The 22,941-nt window shown below is 41.9% G+C and overlaps 1 protein-coding gene across 6 annotated transcripts in view; it reads right to left on the reverse strand.

Annotated features, from left to right (window-relative positions):
* Window positions 1–4,911: 4,911 nt before the first annotated feature.
* Jmjd1c (jumonji domain containing 1C) overlaps window positions 4,912–22,941 on the reverse strand; it is a 168,136-nt gene continuing 150,106 nt past the window's right edge. For all 6 annotated transcript variants that reach the window (XM_052163908.1, XM_052163909.1, XM_052163906.1 and 3 more), the window contains 9 exons: window positions 22,173–22,451; window positions 19,378–19,546; window positions 18,430–18,520; window positions 17,386–17,516; window positions 16,868–16,990; window positions 13,137–13,276; window positions 11,759–11,939; window positions 6,241–6,368; window positions 4,912–5,772 (listed from right to left, as the gene is read on the reverse strand). In XM_052163908.1, the coding sequence (XP_052019868.1) occupies window positions 5,683–5,772; window positions 6,241–6,368; window positions 11,759–11,939; window positions 13,137–13,276; window positions 16,868–16,990; window positions 17,386–17,516; window positions 18,430–18,520; window positions 19,378–19,546; window positions 22,173–22,451 (1,332 nt within the window). In that variant the 3' untranslated portion in view covers window positions 4,912–5,682. The remainder of the gene's footprint in view (window positions 5,773–6,240; window positions 6,369–11,758; window positions 11,940–13,136; window positions 13,277–16,867; window positions 16,991–17,385; window positions 17,517–18,429; window positions 18,521–19,377; window positions 19,547–22,172; window positions 22,452–22,941) is intronic.

Consider the following 22,941-nt stretch of genomic DNA (forward strand, 5'->3'; position numbering starts at 1 on the left):
ATGGGGTTCATCTACCTGACGTGTTCTAGCAAGGTCATCCAAAATGCAGGAGGACAACCTCCAGGTGGCAGGCAGAAGGCAAGCCTGGCCCTTGCGATGTGTGGTCCTGGATGGACACTGACCCGTGGGGTCCAACACGACATACAGGTGGGTGTCAGAGTAAACCGAAGGACCAGTCTCAGCCAGAAGATGCAGTGAGTGGCAAACCCACGCGTATTTCATATCATAAGGAAGGTACTGAATGGAGAGGAAAACAGGTTGGCCGGCCTTTACTCGGACGTCTGGGCAAAGAAATGATTGTTCCTAATAGAAAGCGTGAAGTCTGTGTGAGCATGCCCCGTGCAGTAGAAGCCAACACCGGTGTCTTCCTCAGGCTCCCTCCACCTTTTGAGTTTAGGCCTCTGACTTAGGCTGGGAGCTCAGGGCCCTTCCTGTCTGCTTCCCTTAACACTGGGACAATAGGTCTGCCCCGCCATGCCTGGCTTTTTACTCACTCGTGGTCATGTTTATACAGCCAGGACCTTACAGGCCCATGGTCGCTTTTGTGGAGAGTTTACTAACATACGTATTTTGATAGTTACGTCAAATGCCTCTGGGTAGGGTGAGGCACAGTGTGGGCCACCTATACCTTCAGGACTAGGTTATTGAGTCACTCTAGATGAGCAGTTCTCACATTCCCTAATGCTGAAGACCCTTAAATATGGTTGCTCATGTTGTGCTGACCCCCAAACATGAAAGTATCTGTTGCTACTGTATGACTAATTTCACTGTTATGAATCGTAATACAAATATCCGACATGCAGGATATCTGATAATGTGGTCCCTGTGAAAGAGTCATTGGACCTTCAAAGAGACTGAGAACTGCTGTTGTGGATGGTTGGACATGAAAGGGGACCTCTATCTTGTGAGGTCTGTCCTAGGCCTCAGTTGGTGGGAGGTAGGCAGTAGCACTAGAATTTGCCTGGGTTTCTGGTCTTCCCTGTAGAGGCCACTGCTGACCCATAGTGCCATCTGGTGGACAGAATCAAAAGCCAGTTTTCCGTCTTGCAGTGTGGAAGGGGTCTTAGTGAGGCCTTCTTGGCAATCCTGAGGGTGGCACTCAAGGCCATGTATACTAGGCTAGCACTCTGCCACTGACTGTACCCCAAGTCCTGCTTACCTAGCGTAGAACAGATAAGAAAGCCCATTTTTAAAAGTTTAAGAAAGAGATGGGGGCAGATGTGATGGCTCAGTGGGTAAAGGCAGGACAAATGCATCGCTTCCTGGGACCCTCATGGTGGAGAACCTGTCGGGAACATTGTCCTCTGACTACACACACAAAAGATATGGGCAGTAAGTTTTATAAAGAAATATGGAAGCACCGTCAGGAACTTTTAGGCTTGCCCACAAAGTACATGGGTATTTTGCATGCATGTATGTATGTCTGTGTACCTACCACTTGTGTGCCTGGTGCCCATGGAGTCCAGAAGTGTCCAATCCCCAGGAACTGGAGTTACAAAAGGTAACTACGTGGGTACTGGAAATTGAACCCCGGATCTTCTGGAAGAGCAGCCAGTGCTATTTATTAACCACTGCATAATCTCTGGCCACTAATCTGGACTTGCTGCCTCATTTGAATCTCAAGGTGCCCAGGGGATCAGGTAGGTGTGTGTGTGTGTGTGTGTGTTCATTCAATCTTTCATTTAAATATAAGGTCCAGGGGCAAGAAGATAGTTCCATGGGTAAGACTGTTTGCCACCAGACCTGATGATCCTAGTTTGGTCCCTGGTACTCATGGGGAAAGGAGAGAGCCAACTTCCACAACTTGTCCTCTGACTTCCATAGTTCAATAAGCCCACAGTTCCTGTGTATTTGCCACATGTACATGCACCACATATTAAATGGACAAGGGAAGTGGTGTTTGGACCCGTGTCCTAAGATGAAGATCTGACCTTCCCCACACAAGCCTACATTTAGGGTATAGCCTCCATTAGCCCCAGGACTGAGCTCGAAGGCAAATCACAGACACACACACACACACACACACACACAAACCTCTAGCCTTAGCTGTATCCAGGTAAAGCTTATGAATGACAATGGTTACTTTTTGGGTGGAGTCAAACCAAAATATTGTGCTGTGTCCTATTACTAAGTCACAACAACTGAGAACCCAGCTGAAGTCAGCTGTGAAAACCTCCTTAGCCAAGACTGGAAATTCAAATTTCTACACACTAGTGACTCAATAGCTAACATATTTTAAGTCACGTAAGGGCTTGGGATCTGTGTTGGTTGGGTGCATGCTCAGTACAGAACCCACTATGTCCTGGCCTTCAGCCCTAGCACCATATAAACTTAGTAAGGTAGCGTCAGCCTGCAAACTCAGCATACACTCCAGAGCCACAGAAGCAGAAAAATTACAAGTCCAGGGTCAGCCTAGTCAGCACCAGGAGTTTAGAATGTATCTCAATAAAGACTGGGTGACTTCAAGGGATGCTGTCATCTAATTGTGTAATCACCTATGTCCTAAGTTTCGCCATTAGTCAACATCTGGACCTTAACACAGGATGAGCAAAACACATAGCTTTGTGTCCTACCTGGCCTGCTATCCCCCATGCACAGTGAAGAGTGGATTATTGATTGAGTAACTCAGCAGTGGCATTCCTTTCCTCCTACCTAGCTGGCCTGGCATCCGGAAGCATCAGTCCCTGAAAACCGTATGTACTCATCAAGTATTTAAGAGTACTTCCCCCTCAGTCACTGATCTTTACTAGATACTGATGTAAAAGGTTGCTGCAATCTCAGAATCCGTGGCAGCAAAAATAACATAAAACCATACATATGTACATATACTTGTCAAAAAGAACCCATATGGAGGCCTAAGGATAATGACTTCCATATGTACTATGGGAAGCCTCCTGACCTTGATGTTTCTCAAACTATTCTACATAGTTCATTTATCTTTTACAGATATTTGTGTGGCAAGAGTGTGTGCACATGCGTATGCTTGTAAATGTTTGCAAAGACAAGAGGAGGACACTGCATATATTCAGTCCTTTGAGGCAGGGCTGATACCTGAACTTGGAACGGGATTTTAAGGTTTCTTTATGTGCGTATGGTGCAGGTATGTATGTATACATAGACTTCTAAAGAGTGGAAGATCGATCCCTTGGAGTTAAGAGTTACAGATGGTTGGGAGCCACCTATGTGGGTGCCTGGATTCTCTGCAAGAGCATTATGTACCTTTGAGCCCCCAAGGAACAGCAAGCACAAGTACTCTTGTCTTTACTCCCCAGGAAGCACTCATTTGTAGGGATATCCTAAATGGTGCTGGGGTGACCTGAACCTGCTTTCATAATTACAGAGCAGGCAACTTTAACTGCTGAGGCAGGTCTTCAGCTTCTAGATCATTTTACAGGGTATGGTAGTTTGAGTAAAAATGGCCCTCATAGGCCAATAAGGAAGGACACTATTGGGTGTGGCTTTGTTGGAGGTGTGTCTCCACTTCTGCTCTCTGCAGATCTGGAGTAAAACTCTCACTCAGCTCCTTTGGCCCCAGGACTGCCCACATGCTGTCATACTGCCTTCCCACTGTGGGGAGTGATAATGATGGACTGAAACGCTAAGTCAGCCCCCAATCAAAAGTTCCCTTTATAAGAGGTGACATAGTCATGAGGTCTCTTCACAGCAAAGGAAAATCTAAGACACGGAAAATGGACACAGTAAGACATTTTCATAAGAGGAACAGCAGATATGGTGAGTGTTGCTCCAGGGGCTGGGGAAGTCGCAGTGCTGGGCAATTGCTACATCAATCTCTCACATCAAAAGCCAAATGGCGGTGCATGTCTAAAATCTCAGTGCTGGGGAGGTGGCAATAGAAGATCCTTGAAGCTTTACGGCTCAGTCAGGAAAAAGCAATACCCAAGAATGGGTCTCAAAAAAAAAAAAAAAAAAAAAAAGTTGACAACTCTTGAGAACAAACTCCAGCTTGTGCTCTGATCTCCATCCACAATGCACATAACACCCCCACACAAAACTCTTGTTCTAGTAGCCAGAAGAGAATCCAAAAATGCTGACTCCCCAGCCTTCCCAAGCCTACAAACATCTTTGGTGATCACTCCGCCCAGGGTTAAGGAGCATCAGATCACTAGCATGGAATATGGCCACCTCTTGAATAATGGCTAGAAGAAGCAGTGTGCTCAGAAAGCCACTGTAGCCTAGCTTAATGTACTGCCTGGCTTCTGCCACATCAAACCCTTTTTTGTAGGACAGTGAAAAGGACACTAGGGTACAGCCAGAAGCAAAAGTTTTTTGGAAGAAACTACTACAAGGATTGGACTCCTCTGCAATCTTAAATCAGAAAGTAGAAATACCCAGAACCAATTCCATGGCTTTAAACTAATTTCCTATCAAAACTTAATCAGACCAGGTCTGGTGACAATGCCTTTAATCGTAGCATGAAGGAGGCAGCGGCAGGTGCATCTGTGAGTCTGAGACAAGCCTGATTTACTAAGTACAAAGCTCAAGTGTAAAATGGTCTTTAGCACACTTCTCCTGGCAAGGGCTCAACCTCCACCACCTCACTGGTCTTGTGCCAGTCAGTTACTCATGTGAAGCGAGGTGCTGAGGTGCTCAGACTCCTGGCTGAAGCTTGCCTTGGGTAAAAAGTGTGGCGCAGCAGACCACAGGGAGCGGAACGATACACAAACTACAAGGTGGCTAAGAGGTTACTCCTTTTCAACACCAGTAGGTGTCCGTGGAGAACTACACACTCTAGTGACAAAGGCTAGCCAGGCGGGACAGTGAGCAGCTACAGAGACTGAACACACCTGGCAGGCTCCACAGTGAGAGGCGGGCTCCTAGTCAGAGCCCGTGGCTGCAGCTCCACTGTACCTCAGCAGTATCAAACCAGAGAGGGAGAACTTAACAGCCAGCTTCTTGATAAAGTCTTTTAATGGAAAATGTAAAACCCCTTTCAACTGTAATGTACAAAGCCATATGTAACACTTGCACTTTAACAAAAGCAAGCCAATGTTTTAAAAAAATACATCCTTAAATGTATATATGTATATATTTACATAGCATATTAAGTTTAATATTTAGCTTTAAAACTTCACATAAATTTTACCAAAATGAGACAATCTTAAATAAATTACACCTTTTGAAAATGTTTAATTGTACAGTCAATAGCTTCAACAAAATATTGAAGTGTCTGAGTTTAGTATCTACTTTATGTACTTTGTATTTTACACATTTTACAATTATTTGGCAGTAATTTTCTGATTATGACGTGACTGCTGTGCAATCCAGCAATTTCCCAAACGCAGGCAACAGCTGGTGTGTGTTCTAGTCTCACAGTAACTGTCTCGATGTAGTGAAAAATATCAGTTATTTTATTCAACTGTACAACAGCACATTTACACTTGATCAACAATATAGCATAGATTTTTTTTTTGTTTTTTACCAAAAATAAATACATCATTTTAAATCTGGCATCTTCACAAACATCATATACACTATGATACAGAACAGCTGTATAGTGCTGCTTTTGAATTTAGCTTGGTTTATAGCTAGCATTGAATCACAGGGGCTGTGACATAATGCTGTACTGGTATGGTGTCAGTAGCAAGTAATTACAGAGAGAATTCTTGGCACTGATGGTTTAATGGACCTCGTGTCACTCAGGGGGCCTCGTGGTTCCAGCCATTAGGTGTCTTCCATGTCCTCCTCTTCATCCTCATGCATCTTCAGAGCTCTCACCATTTCCTTGACTGCATGATACAAGATGTTCTTAACCTAAAAGAGACATATTTGCAATCACTGAGCTGCTGCTAGATCAAAGACAAAATTTTATAAACCGCACTCGCGTGCACACACACAGGACTTCATTGTAGCCCAAGTGAGCCTCCTCTGGCATCAGCCTCCTGGGCGCAGGGCCTATCAGGCAGGTACTACACACCTGTTTAAAAGCAAATCGACAGCTTTTTAAGGGAACTGAGGAGAAAACTTAAGACAGGAAACATAAAGGCTCAAAGCACCAAAAATCCAGGAGATCAGCACCTGTCCGTCAGTGAATTCAGTAACCCATGCCGTTGTGAGTGGCTATCCTAGTGTGTGCTAAGACAGAAACAGCTACCTAAGTGGGAGTTCATACATCCTATTTTCTGAGTATTTAAAAAAAAAAAAAAAAAAAAAAATCAAACAACCCAACAAACCCTACCCCACAACCAAAACAATCTTAGATCTGCTCTGAATACTCTTTACCTGTAGTTTATCATCATAGTTGATTTCTTCCTTCAAAAGCCTCAGCTCCTGTGTTAAGTGAAACGACTGTACAAGATGTTCTGGAGAGACAAAGTCTTCGGTCACCTGAATACAGCTGTGAAAATTTTGTACCTATTCAAAAAGGAAAAAAGGTGAAACGCACATTTTAGAACAGATGGTCACATCAGAAGCAAAGAAATGCCAAGCTGTCTAAAATGAATAAATACAAAGGACAATTCTGCAAGAGAATTTTCTCAGAACAACAAATGGATTTCAGAGCTTAAGACCACACTTTAATGAGAAAGTTATGTCACCAAAAAGCTTCATGTGAAGTGACTTTGTAAATGAAGTATTTTTAAATGATAAAAACAAATGACTTTTCCAGGAATCCTTTGGAGAGGCTAATAAGATCCTGACTTATCAATATTGTACGGGTGGACTATGACAACAGGAAGGGGAGGAGGCTGCCGGAGCACTCGGTCTGTGCTGTTGCTCACGGCAACACTGACTCGATCAAGACAAGGAAGGAAATGCAACTCAGTTCCTTTGCTCAGCCTGGGGCAGAATGTTAGTTCCACATGATCTACTGGCCATACAGGAGTTTCAGAACGGTTCTAGAATTTTTTATTTGTGCCTTTGTTTCAAATTAGCCAATTAAAGAGATCCTCTGATCTCAGGTGACTTTAGTCTAAGTTTTTCAAAATCATGTTGTTGACCAAAAGTTTTTTCTTCAGGAGCCAGCCAGCATTATGCCATTTGTTTAGCAGTTATACCTTCTGCACACCCTTGTTCCTAATAACTGCTTTCTCTTAATACTTTGTATAGCAGAGGAAGGCCCACGTGGATCTAATGTGAGATTTTTAAACAGTCTCTAGGTTGTCTTCAAATGATGTTTTAAAATGCTATAAAAATTCCTGGGAAAGCAGGAACAGCTGAAACACTAAGCACTCCCATTGAGTCTAGTGTTGAAGTTTGCAAAACAGATGTAATTGGGGAGAGTGAGATGAGGCAGGTAGGAAGAGGGAAATGGAGACTGTGGAGAGTCTAACTGATGACAGGATGGGACTCCAGAGGGGCTACAACTCCTCCTCTGGACATATGACCACCTGAGCAGCTGCTGAAGTCTGCAGAGTTGTGTAACTCAAGCACTGGGCCTCTAGTGACAAGCTGGTAGCATCATAAAGTAAGCGTTCTGTTTCTGGGCTCATTGGGATGCTGGTTCCTCTGAAGAGTGACAGTGGGAGCCTCATATGTCTCCCTGGGTCTTCCTTATGTCTGTAGAACAGATGCTCTATCACAACAGTAGACTATGGATGAGATGCTCGGCTCCTGTCCCAAGACAAATCAGCCAATAAATGGCAAGTCAACAGGAGGCCAACTCCTGTGATGTCTTGTCTAACAGATGCTTACATTGCTACATTAAGTCTCTCACATCAGCTACATAGTCTCCAATGCCCTGTCTGTTATGTCTTATCTGGGGATGCTGTGGGGAGAGTGAGTCCTTCAGGAGTCTTAGCATGTTACCTTTGGTATGGTTAACTCTAGTATGACCTAAAACCAGCTGTAGCTCTCACTTTGATCCTTTGCTCAAGGTCTTGTTCTTTGCATCCTGTTCACCCACCATCGTGTGGTTTCCTCTTTTGAGTTGTGTAGTAAAGCACGAGGTCGGGGACTGTTTCTCCCAATACATTCTTTCCGGGGAACGGCCATCCTGTTGTCTGTGCACATGTGCACCACTCTAGGCTGAGGGCTGGGCATCTACGTATTATTATGTGAGCTTTGGTGAGCATCTTCCGTTGCCTCAAGCGTTGGGTCCCAGGTCATGGAGGGCTGCAGCTGTCCTTGAACTTTGCAGAGTCTCTGAGAAGGCTATATTTCTTGCTGGGTGTGGTCAGGAAGGAACTGTCCCATTCCCCCCACCCCCAGTGGTTAGCTGTGTGCTAACAGAGATTTTCTTAACAAGAATTTCTTTTAAAAGTGCCTCCTGGCTCTTCTGAACGTTGTGTCATTGCCCAGAGCTCAGCTCTGACAAGTGTGTCAGCACTGACAGTGTGTGTCTCTGAAAGCTTGAGAGTTAGAGGATCCAGCGTGAAAGAAAGCACAGCACCAAAGAGCTGCCCGTCCCATTTCTGCCCTTCTTTAGTCACTAATCATCCTGGCTGTGATTATAAGGAGGGAGGTGGGAAACAAAGCTTTTCATGTCTATAGTCTGAACGTCATCTTTTAAAAGGGGGTTTTCGTTATCTTGATACAGTATTTGGTTGCCTGTGAAAATATTATGTGAGAAGGTTTTGCCATGCATTTCTTCTGCACACAATTTGCAACTCTTAAAAATATCAAGTCACAATGCCAAACCAGTCTCTAAAGTTAGGGCAAACTTATTAATAAAGATTTTCTCTTCATGTTCTTTTCCTTTCTGTTTCTTTCCCTGTTGTGGTCTGGTGGGAGGGGAAGGGGACACCTGAGCCTCGTAGTCTAGGCCAGTGCTTGGCTCCTGTGCCCCAGCGCCGGTCTGTTTTAAAAGCCATTCAGAACACTACAGCAGAGGGCAGGTAAACACAGAGATCAAGGCCAGGGACTGTTGAGGGATACATGTATTTCCCATGCTCCATCATGTTTAAAAGCATAAGCTGCAACTTCAAACTGAGATGAGACGGCAGCTACCATACTTGTGCTTGGTAAGACAGATAAGCAAACTGCCCTGCACTTGCTAATGCCACCATCTTTCTTCCCAGTCACTGCTCAGAGGCCAGAATGCCATACTGCTGCTATTGTAGCACTGCTGGTCCCAGCGAAGCAGTGTTGCATAGTTCAGTCTGAGCATCTATCAAAGTGTAGTCCCCAGGTAGTCCCATCAGGACAGACTCTCAGAAATGTGAAAGCGCATGTTCCTCCCCACCCAGACTTCAATCATCAGGAACACTAGGTGCAGGGCGTGGCACCTATGTGTCTTCCAGGGCAAACAGTCAACAGACTAAGCTCATCTGAAGCCGCCCCACCTACACAACAAAACACCATCTCAAACCTAGTCCTTCCCATCACACCCCAACCACAGTCTAGAAAATAAATCGGAAAGCAGTAAGGGAGGCCGAGAAAATAAGGCACATGTGGGGAAAGGTACATCCATCTTGGGGGGTAGGGGGAGAGGTACATCCATCTTGGGGGGGGGGGGCGAGTTACATCCATCTTAGGGGGGGGCGAGTTACATTCATCTTAAGGGGGGGGGGGCGTCTTAACAGCTTGTTGTACATTTACCATCTGACTGGGCAAATCCCACTAGCCAACAATTACCCAAAGACCATGTTGGTATAGACGCCTACATATAAATATTTATATTTATTTATTATCTGAACTAAAAACAACCCAAACAGCCCCAACTCTTTCCCCAACCCAAATCCCCATGCAGCCACAGCTCACTAGCAACAAAACAGACCATGGTTCTAAACACTATTGATGATGCTGAAATTCACTGTAAAGAAAAGCCAGAGTTAATGAGTATTTATCATAGGTAAGAAAGGTGGCTCAGTGGTTAAGAACCCTATAACCCCAGCTCCAAGAGGACGGGGATTCAGGCACCTCTACTCACGTAGCCATGATTTAAAACAAAAAAGAAAACCAACAACACTAATTTTTTTTTTTAACAAAAATAACACATTATATGATTCCATTGCTGCTACTACTACTTATTGAAAGAGGGTGTGGCTGTAGTCAGCGCAGGCGTGGACCTTGACACAGTCCTCCTTCACGTCCAGAGTGCTCACTGTAGATGTGAACATCTCAGTTGGTACAAATGCAACAAAAAGGCAATCTCAGAAAAGTAGAAGGAAGAGCCAACAGTCTACAAGTTCTAGGTCATCCTTAGAGACACCGTAAGCTCCACGTTAGCCAACATGAAACCATGTCCTCAAGAAGGAGGCAGGGGCAGGGCAAAGAGCTGGAAAGACAATTCAACAGTTAAGGGCACTCGCTGCTCTTCCACAGGGCCTGAGTTAGTTCCCAGCATGCCTTGCAGTAGCTCACAGCCATCTATAACTTTAGTTCCTGCGCTCACTTAACACCCATGCACATAAACAATAATTTACAAAGCCATGCCATGACGAAGAGCGGCTGCAATGGCCAGCTCTGGAATCTCAGCACTGAGAGCAGGTGAGGCGGCACCTGTAACCCAGCACTCAGGAGCCGAGTCTGCAGAGCAGGACTATTTCACACAACCCGGTACTGCAAGGCTGACAGAAGGCCAGCTTGGCTCAAATGACTCAAAACAACAACAGTAACCCCAGTACTTAACAGGCTACACATGTAAGCAAGGGCCTGCAGATAAATCTATTTTCTATTATCAACACAGTCTGATCCAGTTCTTCCACCTTAGGCAGTTTTCTTAAAGCCATTTACATTTATGTACAAGTTAGCCACTTTCTGGTGAGTCAACTCAACATGAGTGACAGTGGTTGTCATCCCCGAATGATCACAACCAACCAATACACGTTCTAGAACAGTTCAAGCCATATGACTGTGTTGATATTTTAGTCTCACAAAAGATACTTGAGATCTAAGAACGATGAATCTGATTATCTTTTTAAAAAGCACCCACTAGGGGCTGGAGAGATGGCTCAGTAGGTAAGAGCACCAACTGTTCTTCTGAAGGTCATGAGTTCAAATCCCAGCACCCATATGGTGGCTTACAACCACCTGTAAAGAGATCTGACTCCCTCTTCTGGTGTTTGAAGACAGCTACAGTGTACTTACTTACATATAATATAATAAATAAATCCTTAAAAAAAAAAAGCACCCACTATCAAAACTAAGGAATATATATCACTACTATACATGAAACACAGTCACCCCAGGGCAAACTGGATTTTTCCTCTGGGGTGGCAAGTATCTCAGGTTTTCCTTACATACTTTATTACCCACCACCATCTAGTAGTCTAGGCCATTCCCAGGACTGCAGACCTACCTACTGATGCAAAAACTGATTCGGTTTTCATTCTTCTCTGCTGATTCTTAAAGCCACGCTATGTAGCCCAGGTGGGCCATGAACTTGTGATGCTCCTGTTCCAGCCTCCCTCCCTAACCAGGGAGCTACAGGTGGTCATGCTTGGTATTAATACAGACTTACCCAAGTTCTGTGGGTAGATAGCTATATAAACTGTACATGATCTTTCATTAAATATGTTAGAATTATACTAGCATGCCATCGACAAGCAAGACGTTCACAAATTCAAAGCCTCGCCGCTCTGCACGCTCTTCGCAGAGCTGGTGAGCATGAGCAGCGGTGGGCAGGCATCGACTCAGAGAGAATGAGTAAACTGGCAAGCTAGCTTAGGTCAACAGCCAAAGCTCTCAAAGTGTTTAACTGCTTTAGGTTTCAAATACTGTAAATACCATTCGAATGGAAATGCAATGGTGATGTACATTTTCCTAACAACATTTTCTCTGATTTTTACCTATACATAGAGTAATTTTCCCCCTCAAAGCAGTTCTTTTCAGTACAGGGAAGTGACAGCCACATAAGTAGGTACCTGGTGAAGTGTTCCTGCCGGCAGAACAATGGCGTCACCCAGGAACTGAACCAGCGTGCAGGCTCTCACCCCGTGCTCCTCAAGCAGGCGCTGGCGCAGCTTTCTGTTCACATACCAGCTTTGGTCCCGGACTGGATCATGCTCTGGCGGAACTTCAAGGCCTTGTTCTTTTGAAATCTGATATAGGTTAAAAATAAAATTGTGCACACCAACTTAAGGGACTGGAAAAATCTTAATTACTTGGGCTTTTGCTCTTATACTTTTATAACGATGGCTAGGGACTGGAGAGATTGCCCAGTGGTGGTTGGAGCATTCGCTACTCTTGCAGAGGACCTAGGCTTGGCCGCCAGCAGCAACAGCAGCCCACAACATCTGTAATGCTGCCTTCTGGTGTCCTCAGCATTCTGCACAGGGGACATAGACAAGAGAGCTGGCAAAAACATCTATACACCGAAAAATGAAATAAATCCCAAAGCAAACAAAAAAGTTACTGACTGTTCTGAATTGTAAGAAAGTAAGGCCGGGCTCATAAGTTTTATCCCAGCATTCTAGAGACAGAGGCAGTTGGATGCCTCTGAGTTTGAGGCCTAACTGTTCTATACAGTGGGTTCCAGGGCAGACAGAGCTAGAGAATGGAAATCTGTCTCAAAGCATTGTAAGTTATTTAGAAAGCCACAGGACACTGACACAGTTGTCCAGTTGGCTTTCTCACATTCACTTCCTCATCAGACAGATGAGAGAAAACCACTTGCCTCTTTTTCTCTCCAGAGTCATGCACATGGATTTCATAAGCCCTTAAGGATACAAAAATAAGTAACCTGTAGATGCAGCGACCTGACCCATCAAAAATTTATTTCAAGAAACTATTAATAGTTAATGAAAAGCTGGATTTAAGAAGCACAATCATTATATTTTAGGTTAAAATACTTTTAGGGTTTTTGGTACAAGGTGGTAACTGGTAAGGATTCTTTACACAGATCGCAGAAACTTTATTTAAATCAAGAAGATGAGCAAAACACAATGGCTTTACAACCATGAGGCAGCGGCTCTGGAAACTGTTATGCACTCACTTTTACACTTTCCGTGTTTGAGTACTTTGCCTACATGTGTGTGTGCCCAGAAGAAGGTTTCTGGTCCCTGGGCACTGAAGTGACAGACGGGTGTGAGCTGCCACGCAGGTCCTCAGAAAGAGCACCAAGCGATCGTAACTACTGAACCATTGTGTCCGTTCCACATATAGGGCTTTAAAATTAACACAACACTAAAAAAGACTTTAAAAAGTATTTAACTGATCATAAATAACAGAATGCCAAAAAGGTAAATGCACAGATAGTTCATGTTCAAGGAAGGGGGGTGTTTTGACGTCTGTTATACCTTTTGAAGAAATTCTCTTATCTTGTCAACATCTTTTCCAGCATAAACATGCCATAGAGCACCAGGGATTTCACTTGAATCCTTTAATCTTTTCCTTAAAACATCATCCAATTCTTCTTCTTCAAATTTCTTAAGTATTCCTGAAACAGGAAATTATTTAATTGGTCAGTAAAGGCTATCAAAAAACAGACCCTCCCAGGACTGACTACTGGAGAGGAAGGCCTCCCCTCTCCTCCCAGGACTAACTACTGGAGTGGGAGGCCTATCCTTCTGCCTTTGTTTATCTACTGCACCGACCCCCCCAACCTGGTCTCAGTATGTAGTGCAGACTACTGTGGAACTTGATGCTCAACAAAGTCTGGATTGTGACCCACTATTCTCTTGTCTCAGCTTCTAGACAAAGACATGTATTCCCCTGCAGGGCTAGGGTCAGTACTCTCACTGTTAAACCTAGTTTTATAGTTTAAAATTGTTAAGGGAGCAAAGGTCTGAGTTTGAGACTTATGTGTCCACAGGAAGAGAAAGAATAATTTCATGTTTCTTTCCCTCAGAAACAAAGAATCTACTCTCAAGTTAGAAATTTAGTTTCAAAAGAAAAAAAGTTGCAGGCTGGGGAGACGGCTCAGTAGTTAAGATGTGTCTGAAGACAATGATAGTGTACTCACACATATAAATAAAATCTTAAAAAAAGAAAAAGAAAAAAGTTTCTCCATCTCAGGGATGGTCTGACTGAGCTATCATAAACTCAAGACATTTCTTAACTGACAAAAAAAAAAAAAAAAAAAAAAAAAAAACAACTGTTTTTGACTTTTATTATTTGGTTCCTATAATTACTGAATAAGGCTAAGAGAAGCCACTGCCTTAATCTTAGGCGCAGTGAAGCGAGTAGCAAGTATGTGCGTGGGCTTGCTTCCTAGTGGTTACTAATGAAAAGCATTCTCGTTAACTTCAATAGGTCCTCTGCCTTTATTATGGCTAATCTGTCACCGCATATAAATAGATTTCTTCATAAGCTAAGGTTCTAAAGAAACAATGGATAATCCTTGTCAAATGCTGACACATTAGAAATCCTCATATCTATGTTAAGGAATTTGAAGAACACCAACAAAGGTATCAACTCTAGGCATTCCCAGTATGGCAATGATAGAAAAATTTTCCATGTTTGTTTCCATATTGGTAAATGTATATAACTGTTTGCATGTATGTGTACTATACGTGTGCCTATTGCCTCAGGAATTCTGATGAAAACACCAGATACCCTGAAGTGGAGTTACAGACAGTTGTGAGCTTCTGGGAACGAAGCCTGGGTTCTCTGAAGAGCAGTGAGTGGCGGTAACCACAGCAACATCTCTCTAGTGTTTTCTAAGGTTTGGATGCTGTCTACTGCGAAGGATGTATCAGAGGCCCTCTAACATCTACGATGGCACAGTCTTTAGAATATTCAAATCTGACTGCAAAGGTTTTTTATTCCCAGTATTGATCATTTGTGTGATAGATTAATAGCAGGGCTTTTTTTTGGGTGGGGGTGTTAAAAAAGTCAGGACTTCATGGAGTTCCAGAAGGTCTTAATAAACCTACACAAATTAAACACATTTAATAAACACTGTCATAACAATATGAAAGCACCACGAGACTAGTTCAGTCTTTAAATAATGGCTATGAAAAGATTTTACCTTTAATTAAGGAAATAATATTAAAAGAACAACTTTACAAGGTTAATAGAGAACCTGATGCTTATTTAGGTTGCTTTAAAACTGTATTTTTAAAATGTTTTATATTTTTAATGTCTTCTCAATAAAATTACAGGATGGGCCATGTGAGTCGGAGCATCTGTACAGTCCCAACTCTTGGGAAGACATGAACTGAAGGTCAGCCTGGGCTGCGCAGCAAGTGCAAAGCTAGTGAGAACCATGTAAGCAAAGTGTTACCTCAAAACAAACAAACAATGGCAACAAAACCCATAAAATACCAAAATACACTAAAATAAAAGTAGTTTCAATTCATGGATTGGTATTCCCAACTTCTGCCACCTAAATCTGTAACAGCAAGAGAAGAGCATGACTCAGCAGGGAGATGAGAATGACTGGGCCCACTAGTAACAGAAGAGCGGGCAGGATGGGCCTAATCCAAGCTACACATGCAGGCCGGAGAACTGCTGCAGGAGAGCGTGAGCCGTGCATAGGTCAGTGCCTTGAAATGGTTAATTGTGAATATAATCCTAAAACATCCCTCTGTGTACACTTATAATGATTAAAAGAAATAGAAGTATAAAGAATGTAAAGTTTTCTCAAAAGAGCATATACAGGAAGGTGGGAATCAGGAGGAGTCAGGGACCCAGTGTTAGGCCATGGATGAACTGCAGACATTAGGTGTTAAGTTCCTCAGAGCGAAAAGGATTCTAAAGGAACATTTAAATACAGCAGAGGTCACAGGTTTGGTTCCATCCCCAGCACCCACAGGGCCAGGTTTAACTGCAGTTCCACTGGATCATACACCCTCTGCTGGCTGCAATGAGCACTGCATGAATGTCACACCCAGTCAGTCAGTGGACTGACATAAAAGGAGGCAACTAAGTGGAACATGGAAGCTCCAGGAAAGATGTGTCATCAGAACCAGAAGTGGTTTCTATCTCTAGATTAGTGCTGGGCATGACAACTCCAACGTGCCATGGACTCTCCAGGTTTTCTGGGCAGAACAAGGTTGGGGGAGTTTCAATGTATTAAGAAATGAAAGTTAAGGAGCTAAGCAGCAAACAGAGAGTTGAGATCTATTACTGTCAAATGTACATCAAATTCAGTGTGTAATAGCTTAGTACAACTACTCTGAGCTAGACAGACGTAAAACACAAACTAAAAAAGCTACAGCTACAGCTCTAGCAAAGTCTGGTCATAAGGTGTCAGAAATAGGCCAGTGCAGTCAAGTCCTAAACATGAAGAGACAGTAACACTTCCACCCCTCCCAATAGGAGGCGGGAAAGGGATAGGCAGACAGAAATGACTAACTATCCAATTATGTGTCAGCGAATGCAAGAGAAGCAGTTAATTCAAGCACGCATGCAGACAAGCCCGAGTGTGCGGGGTGATGGAGTGTGGAGGGCAGGAGGGACAGTGACTGAGGTGTAGATATTATGCCAATGCAACAATTTAACTACAGTTTTAGTCTGTCTTGTTATAAATACTTGCTCCTAAAACTTTTTCTTCTGCTCTTATTTTTTTTTTTACCTGCAGTGTCATTGACTAACTGGGCACAAAATCCCTCACTGAGCAATATACACCTACTTTAAAAAGAAGTCGATGGAGAGTAACAGCTTAACAGCCATGACTTCAAATAAGAAAAGGATGGTAAGATAGATGGTAGAGCAAGGTTTTAAAGAATAAAAAGTAAAAGCTATGAGTACAAGAAAATGGCTGCTTGACCCTATAAGCCTTCTTTTTCTTCTAAATCGTGTGTGTGTGTGTGTGTGTGTGTGTGTGTGTGTGTGTGTGTGTGGTGTTGGGAGTGTGTGATTACAATTGCAAATGGCACTTTACATTTCCAAGAACTGGTGCCTATTTAGCAGTACTTAGTAAAAGCAAAGGGTCAAATAAAAAGATCTACCTTTAAAATTACAATTTCTTGTACATGAGAAACGGGAAAAGTAATTTTCAGTATCAAAGGTCAGAATCCCCTCCCACCCTCTGCGCCAGCCTGGACCACAGCATCACCCATCGCTGCTCTTTAGGGTTCTTTACCTGCTTTGGAGAGGACGCCATTTCCTTTTGCTATGCCGACATAGACTAGAACATTGACAACATCAGAAGCTTCAATGTGAAGATTTGTGGTTCCTATATCATGATCCTTAGCAGCAGCAACACCTGTGTAGGAGATGAGGTTGTTCACTGCAGTGCACTGGGTGCATCTGATAATGCAGATATTATGTCCACACAACAAATTAATTACAAGTCGGGTTTATTGGCCTTGCTATAAACATTTGTCCCTAAACACTAGCCCCTAAAACTCTCAATGGAAATGCCCACACAAAACAATTCAATAAATATAACTTAGAAATGTTAAAGAGAATTAAAAAGTATTACTTAACTACACTATCTACCAAATTCATATATTATTTGATATTAAGAAGGGTTTCAATAACATTATTTAAAGAACAGGTTTAGAAATAGATAAAGTCATTGGACAATTGACTTTTGGGCTAAAGTCTATTATCCTCTCACAGAGTCTCAACTTAAAGAGAAATGTGAATTATACTTACCATAGGCACTGCACAGCCTGGGTCCTAGATCAGGGCGTACAAAGAACCCTGGCAAATGGGAAGCTAAATTGAACTTCCCTTCTGGGTTGCAATATTCTGGCAACGGCAGACTTCTTAAAAAGTCTTCATATCTAAAGATAACAATACAGTTTAAAAAAATAAAAGACTTGCATTTAAACTATTTTTGAAGTAGAAAATTCTTTTTTTCTTTTTAGTTTTTTTGAGACAGGGTTTCTCCGTGTAGCACCGGGTGTCCTGGAACTCTGTAGACCAGTTCTGTAGACCAGGCTGGCCTTGAATTCAGAGATCTGCCTGCCTGCCTCTGTCTCATGAAGGCTAAGATTAAAGGCCTGAACCACCACTGACGGGTACAAAATCCTTAAGTTGTGAAGAATACTGTAATGCCCTTTCCTTAAACTAGGCAACACCGTTCTAGAATGCCTTCAGAGTCTAAACTGATGTACTGTATGAGGGAGGCACGCAGTAAACTAAATACTAATGTCTCAATTGCACTTTCCTAAATACAACCGATCAGGTGCAAGATCCAGAAAGAGGGAGATCTATAGCAGACACAACACCCTAATAGTACTTCCCCTTAGTACAAGGTCTTCACATTGATGAGGCTTTTGGGTTATTTATCTTTATTGAGGAAAAAACAAGACAAAACAAAAAGCAGAAACAGGGGGCTGGAGAGATGGCTCAGCAGTTAAGAGCACTGACTGCTCTTCTGAAGGTCTTGAGTTCAAATCCCAGCAACCACATGGTGACTCACAACCATCCGAAATGAGATCTGACGCCCTCTTCTGGAGTGTCTCAAGACAGTTACAGTGAAGTTACATATGATAAATAAATCTCCAAAAAAAACCCAAACCAAACCAAACCAAACAAACCAAAAACAAAAAACAAAACAAACAAACAAAAAACCAACCAACCAACCAAACAAACAAAAACACCCCAAAACAAAACGCAGAAACAAAGACAACTCTTGTAGTTAGTTGTATTTGCTGGGAACAAGCCCAGCTTAACTTCCCATGACATACTTACCTTGCTGGCATCATGGTCTTGAAGTCTTCTCCAGATGGGCAGTCTTTCAACTTTAATACTACTGTTTCTCCACCTTTGTTTTTTTGACGTTCTATAAAGACAGAAGCTAGTTACTGAAAATATAACTTGGGCCTTTTTATTTGCATTTGGGAAAAAATGTCAGTGACTAACTTGTAGCACCACAGAAGCTTCGTGGGCAATGGCTGGCCTTTCCCTCATGTATTCAAGCAGCATTAACACATTTTAGACGTACTGTGTATGTGTGCACTCATGTATGCGTGTGTAGATATATACAAGGAAGTTTGAAGAGAACATTGGATCTCCTGGACCTGAAGTTACTTGCAGGCAGCTGTGAGCTTTCAGACGCAGGCCCTCCCCAAGAGCTGCTCAGGCAGCTCTCCAACCCGAAGACTTTAATATGGGATACATGCATTAACTATTTTTAGTGTCTAAAAGAAGTTGTTCTTCAGAATTATTTATATTTCTTAATAATGGTCTTACAACTAAAATTTTTAATTTTGAAAGTATTTAACAAATGATATAATTTAATTTCCACAATTTTGGGGAGTTACCAAAATTCCACTAGGAAATGCAGCATAAGTTATGTCAAAGTTAAAGAAAATCAGGACTAGAGTTAGGATTATGAACCACTATTTTGTTTCCAGATTATTTTTGTCTTTCATAGACAGGGTCTTCACAGGCTCAGCTGGTCTCAGATTTACTAAGTAGCCAAGGGCGACCTAGGACTCAAGAATTCCCTGTCTCTCTGCTTAAGCAAGTGCTGAGATACAGTTGTATGTCACTACCCCCAGGTGTGTGTGTCTGTCCCTCTCTCATGAATAACAATGTTAATACAGAGGCTTCCTTCCCAGGTGAAGAACTGAAGTTGTATTATCAAGGTATCATCTTAAGGTTACATGGGTGAGACAACAGTGAAAAACAACATACTTGACACTTCTTCAAAACCATCCCAGAATTCCTTAACGTTGGCATTGGAAACAATGCTGTCTTTGCAGTTGAGGAGATCAGCTTGGTGGTCTCCAAAATCCAGACTAATTGATTCTGCCTTCCACAAGCTAATGTTCATTTTCTTATGCACACCGGAAACCACTGCAGGCTTATGAATAAACACAAATAAATAATAGTTAAAAGGTGCCTAAATACTTTAAAGATTCAGTGTACATGCAAGTGGGTGGCACTGTTAAGTTTCAGTTCTACTGGCAAATTTGTAAAAATACTGGCTACTTCAATAGCTCTGGACTTGAAAGGTGCTTGCATGTGAATGAGAACAATGGGAGAGGCCGCAGCAGGAAATGGAGAAATTTATGTATTTCCTTGGTCTTATTCCATGTTGACACAGGCTTTTGCACTGTTGCATAAGGAGTCCCCAGCTTCAGTTTTCTGACTGCAGAGATTTACAGGTGCCACTGTACCCAACAAAATGGCAGTTTTGCATGAAAACTTCAATGAAAAGGACTTTTCAGAAACTAAGTGAATATTGCATTTATGGGTAGCAGAAATATTTTGGGAGACTGCTTTATCCATAGGCAAGCTTTCTATAGATATTGTAAAAACTATTTGTAACTATGAAACATTTGCAGTAACACTGGGGAAAAAGATCAAAACACAGTGGACAGTGAACTTATACTAAAAGCACATTTTCCTTTACCTCTAGAAGGGTCTGGATAGAAACCCTGGGCACAGGTATGAGGCAACCTTTGAGCTGGATGACTGACTATAAATGAATCCTACCTTTTAGATCTCATGAATTCAAATTTTATATCACTGTTTAAAAAATACCAGTAACTAAAGATTTAGTACTCATAAAAACAACTAAATTATATTAAAATACCTCTATGTTTAATTGTTCAACCCATAAATTATGTAGTTTTTACTCCAACAATATAGTTCTACAGTATAGAGAAATTAGAAATCTGACTTATAAGACGCTCTAAAAGACATTAACTGTCTAAAACATTTAAAACTTCATCATTAAAGAAAAGCCTCAAATTAAAAACTTTAATTACAAAGGATTTTTTGAAGAGTCATCCCAATCACTCTGGTCTACACAATGAGTTCCAGGCCAGCTGGGGCTACATAGTGAGACCGGCTCCTAACAAAACCAAGGGATGCATGATGGCCCAGCAGGTAACAGCACAGCACTGGCTGCTCCTGCAGAAGATGTGGGTTTGATTCCCAGCACCTACATAGTGGTTCACAAGCATCTATAACTCTAGTTTCAAGGGATCCAATGCCCTCTTCTGGCCTTCACAGGTACCAGCCATGCAAGCGGGGCACAGACAAACATGCAAGCAAAACACCTATACACATAAAATAAAATGAAAAGCAAAACAAAACTCATCAAGAAATTTAGCTGAATGCTCCATTAAATATTGTTTCAATCATCTAATAACATGTTCAACTCTTAAGATAGGCCCAGATATTAGGTAATTGTTGCTGGCAATTCACACAATACAGTTCCCAGTTAAGCCATTTACCAATCTGTAAAAAGACAGCTAAATGGTATACTAAAATAATTCTAAGTAGAATTCTAAAGTTACTGCCATCATCTTACTGAAACACCTCAGTTCCTCCTAATCAGACTTCTCACCTCTAGGATTATTCTTCTGGAATAACCTGTAATACATAGCTATAGCTTGCAATGTGTGTTAAAATTCCTAGATATTTATAGACCTTTCATTGTGAATATTTTTGGCTGTGTATTTCTTTACCACACTCTTCTAGGTTCTAGAGTTCAGCAATAATTAGTATGTGCTAAACCCTTCCTTGTTCAACTAGCAAAAATTCAAATAGCAAAATGTTCACTAAAAGACTTGAGAATCACTGTGGGGGAATGGCTCTTAGTCATGCTCACAAGCTTACTAATTAAACCCCAGGATTAACTGTACAGTGTGGCTGCTGAAGTGGGTCAGCTGATAAAGATGTTTATTCAAGCCTAATAATGCCTTGAGCTCCATCCCAAAATCTACAAGGTGGAAAGAATAGACTTGACCCCCAAAACTGCCCACTGACTTTCACTATACAGGTACATGCAGTACACACAGAGAGTGCACGGGCACACAGAGCACAGGCACACAGAGTGCAACAGGCACATAGTGCACAAGCATACAGATAGTACATAATGGTTAAAAAACAAGTCTAGTAATTTTTCAAGGATGAAGAAGCAAATTAAGCAATATTAATATTCTGAGGCCAGTAATTAAATCGGTTCATAATTTTTTATGAATATAAGTACTTGACATCAGAAGAATGCATTAAACATTAAGTCAGAACTTTGATCATATGGAAAACCAATTTTATCTGGGCACAAAGAAATAATCAAACTTTTTATTTACGATATAATAAAATTAAGGCCAGGTGTGTGGTGGCATACGCCTCTTATCCTAGCACTTTGGAAGCAGAGGCAGGGGGATTTCTGTAGGAAAAACACCTGCACCAGTTTTCATCAGTTCAAAACAATTACTTTTAATATAACATACTTGAAACACAAATCAGAACAAGAAAAAATTAATTTTGTAAATATATTAGTAATACATGTCTACTTATTAAAGCTATTTGACTAATAATCTACTTCCTTGTAAAATTACATCCACCTGGACAAAAGCAGAAATCCAGAGATAATAATGTTGGTAATCTGTTATTTTGGGGATCTTCTTTTTCCCACAGGAAAAACTAAATCTTCTGCCTACGTCTCCTCAGTCCATGGAGTATACCATACATACCTGTCCTTGTTTCCAACACTCTTTGAAAAGCTTCCAGTTATTACTATTCTTGTAATCTTTAAGCCATAAAATATGCTGGTCACAGATCCAAGAATGTGGTACGTCACGATAAAACTTATCGCTTTCGTTTGTGGCAGACTGTCTGCTCTCTTCAGGTTCTTCATTAGGCTCTGATTTTATATTGATCTTGGAAGTTTTATTTGGTGGAATTTTGTTTTCAACAACTGAAGCAATGATGTCATCAAGAATGTTAGGCATACTCCGGCCACCTTTGCCACTCTATTAAGAAAACCAAAAAAACTTCTGAAAACAATGAGGACCCTATGTTTGGTAATGCAACAAACCCCCAGCTCTGAGGACTCACAGCAGCACAGCTACTGTAATTTACACACTGGTGTTGAACTGCTGCAAAGGGGGCAGGGTAAGAATTCTCCACACACTTTAAAAGCATCTATACCATCATTTCCTTAGGAAATTATTCTGCTTCCTACTTTTGATAATTAAAAAACCTTGCTCTGCAAGCACTCCACAAATACTCTCAAATACTCCCACTACTAATACAACATTCACACGGTGAAAGCTCATCCAGACTCACAGAACCTTCTCCAGCATTCCACATGAAAAATACACAAAACTCTAGCTTTGAAGTTAGAACTCGAATGAGAACAGGCCTAGCAAATTTAGCACATTGTATTTCATCTGCATCTGTTTTGTTAGAACCATAGCTAACTATCAAATCTCTATAAATTTAAGGCCCAAACTTAAAAGC

This window comes from Apodemus sylvaticus, chromosome 19 (genome assembly GCF_947179515.1).
Source record: "Apodemus sylvaticus chromosome 19, mApoSyl1.1, whole genome shotgun sequence".
Lineage (NCBI taxonomy): Eukaryota > Metazoa > Chordata > Mammalia > Rodentia > Muridae > Apodemus > Apodemus sylvaticus.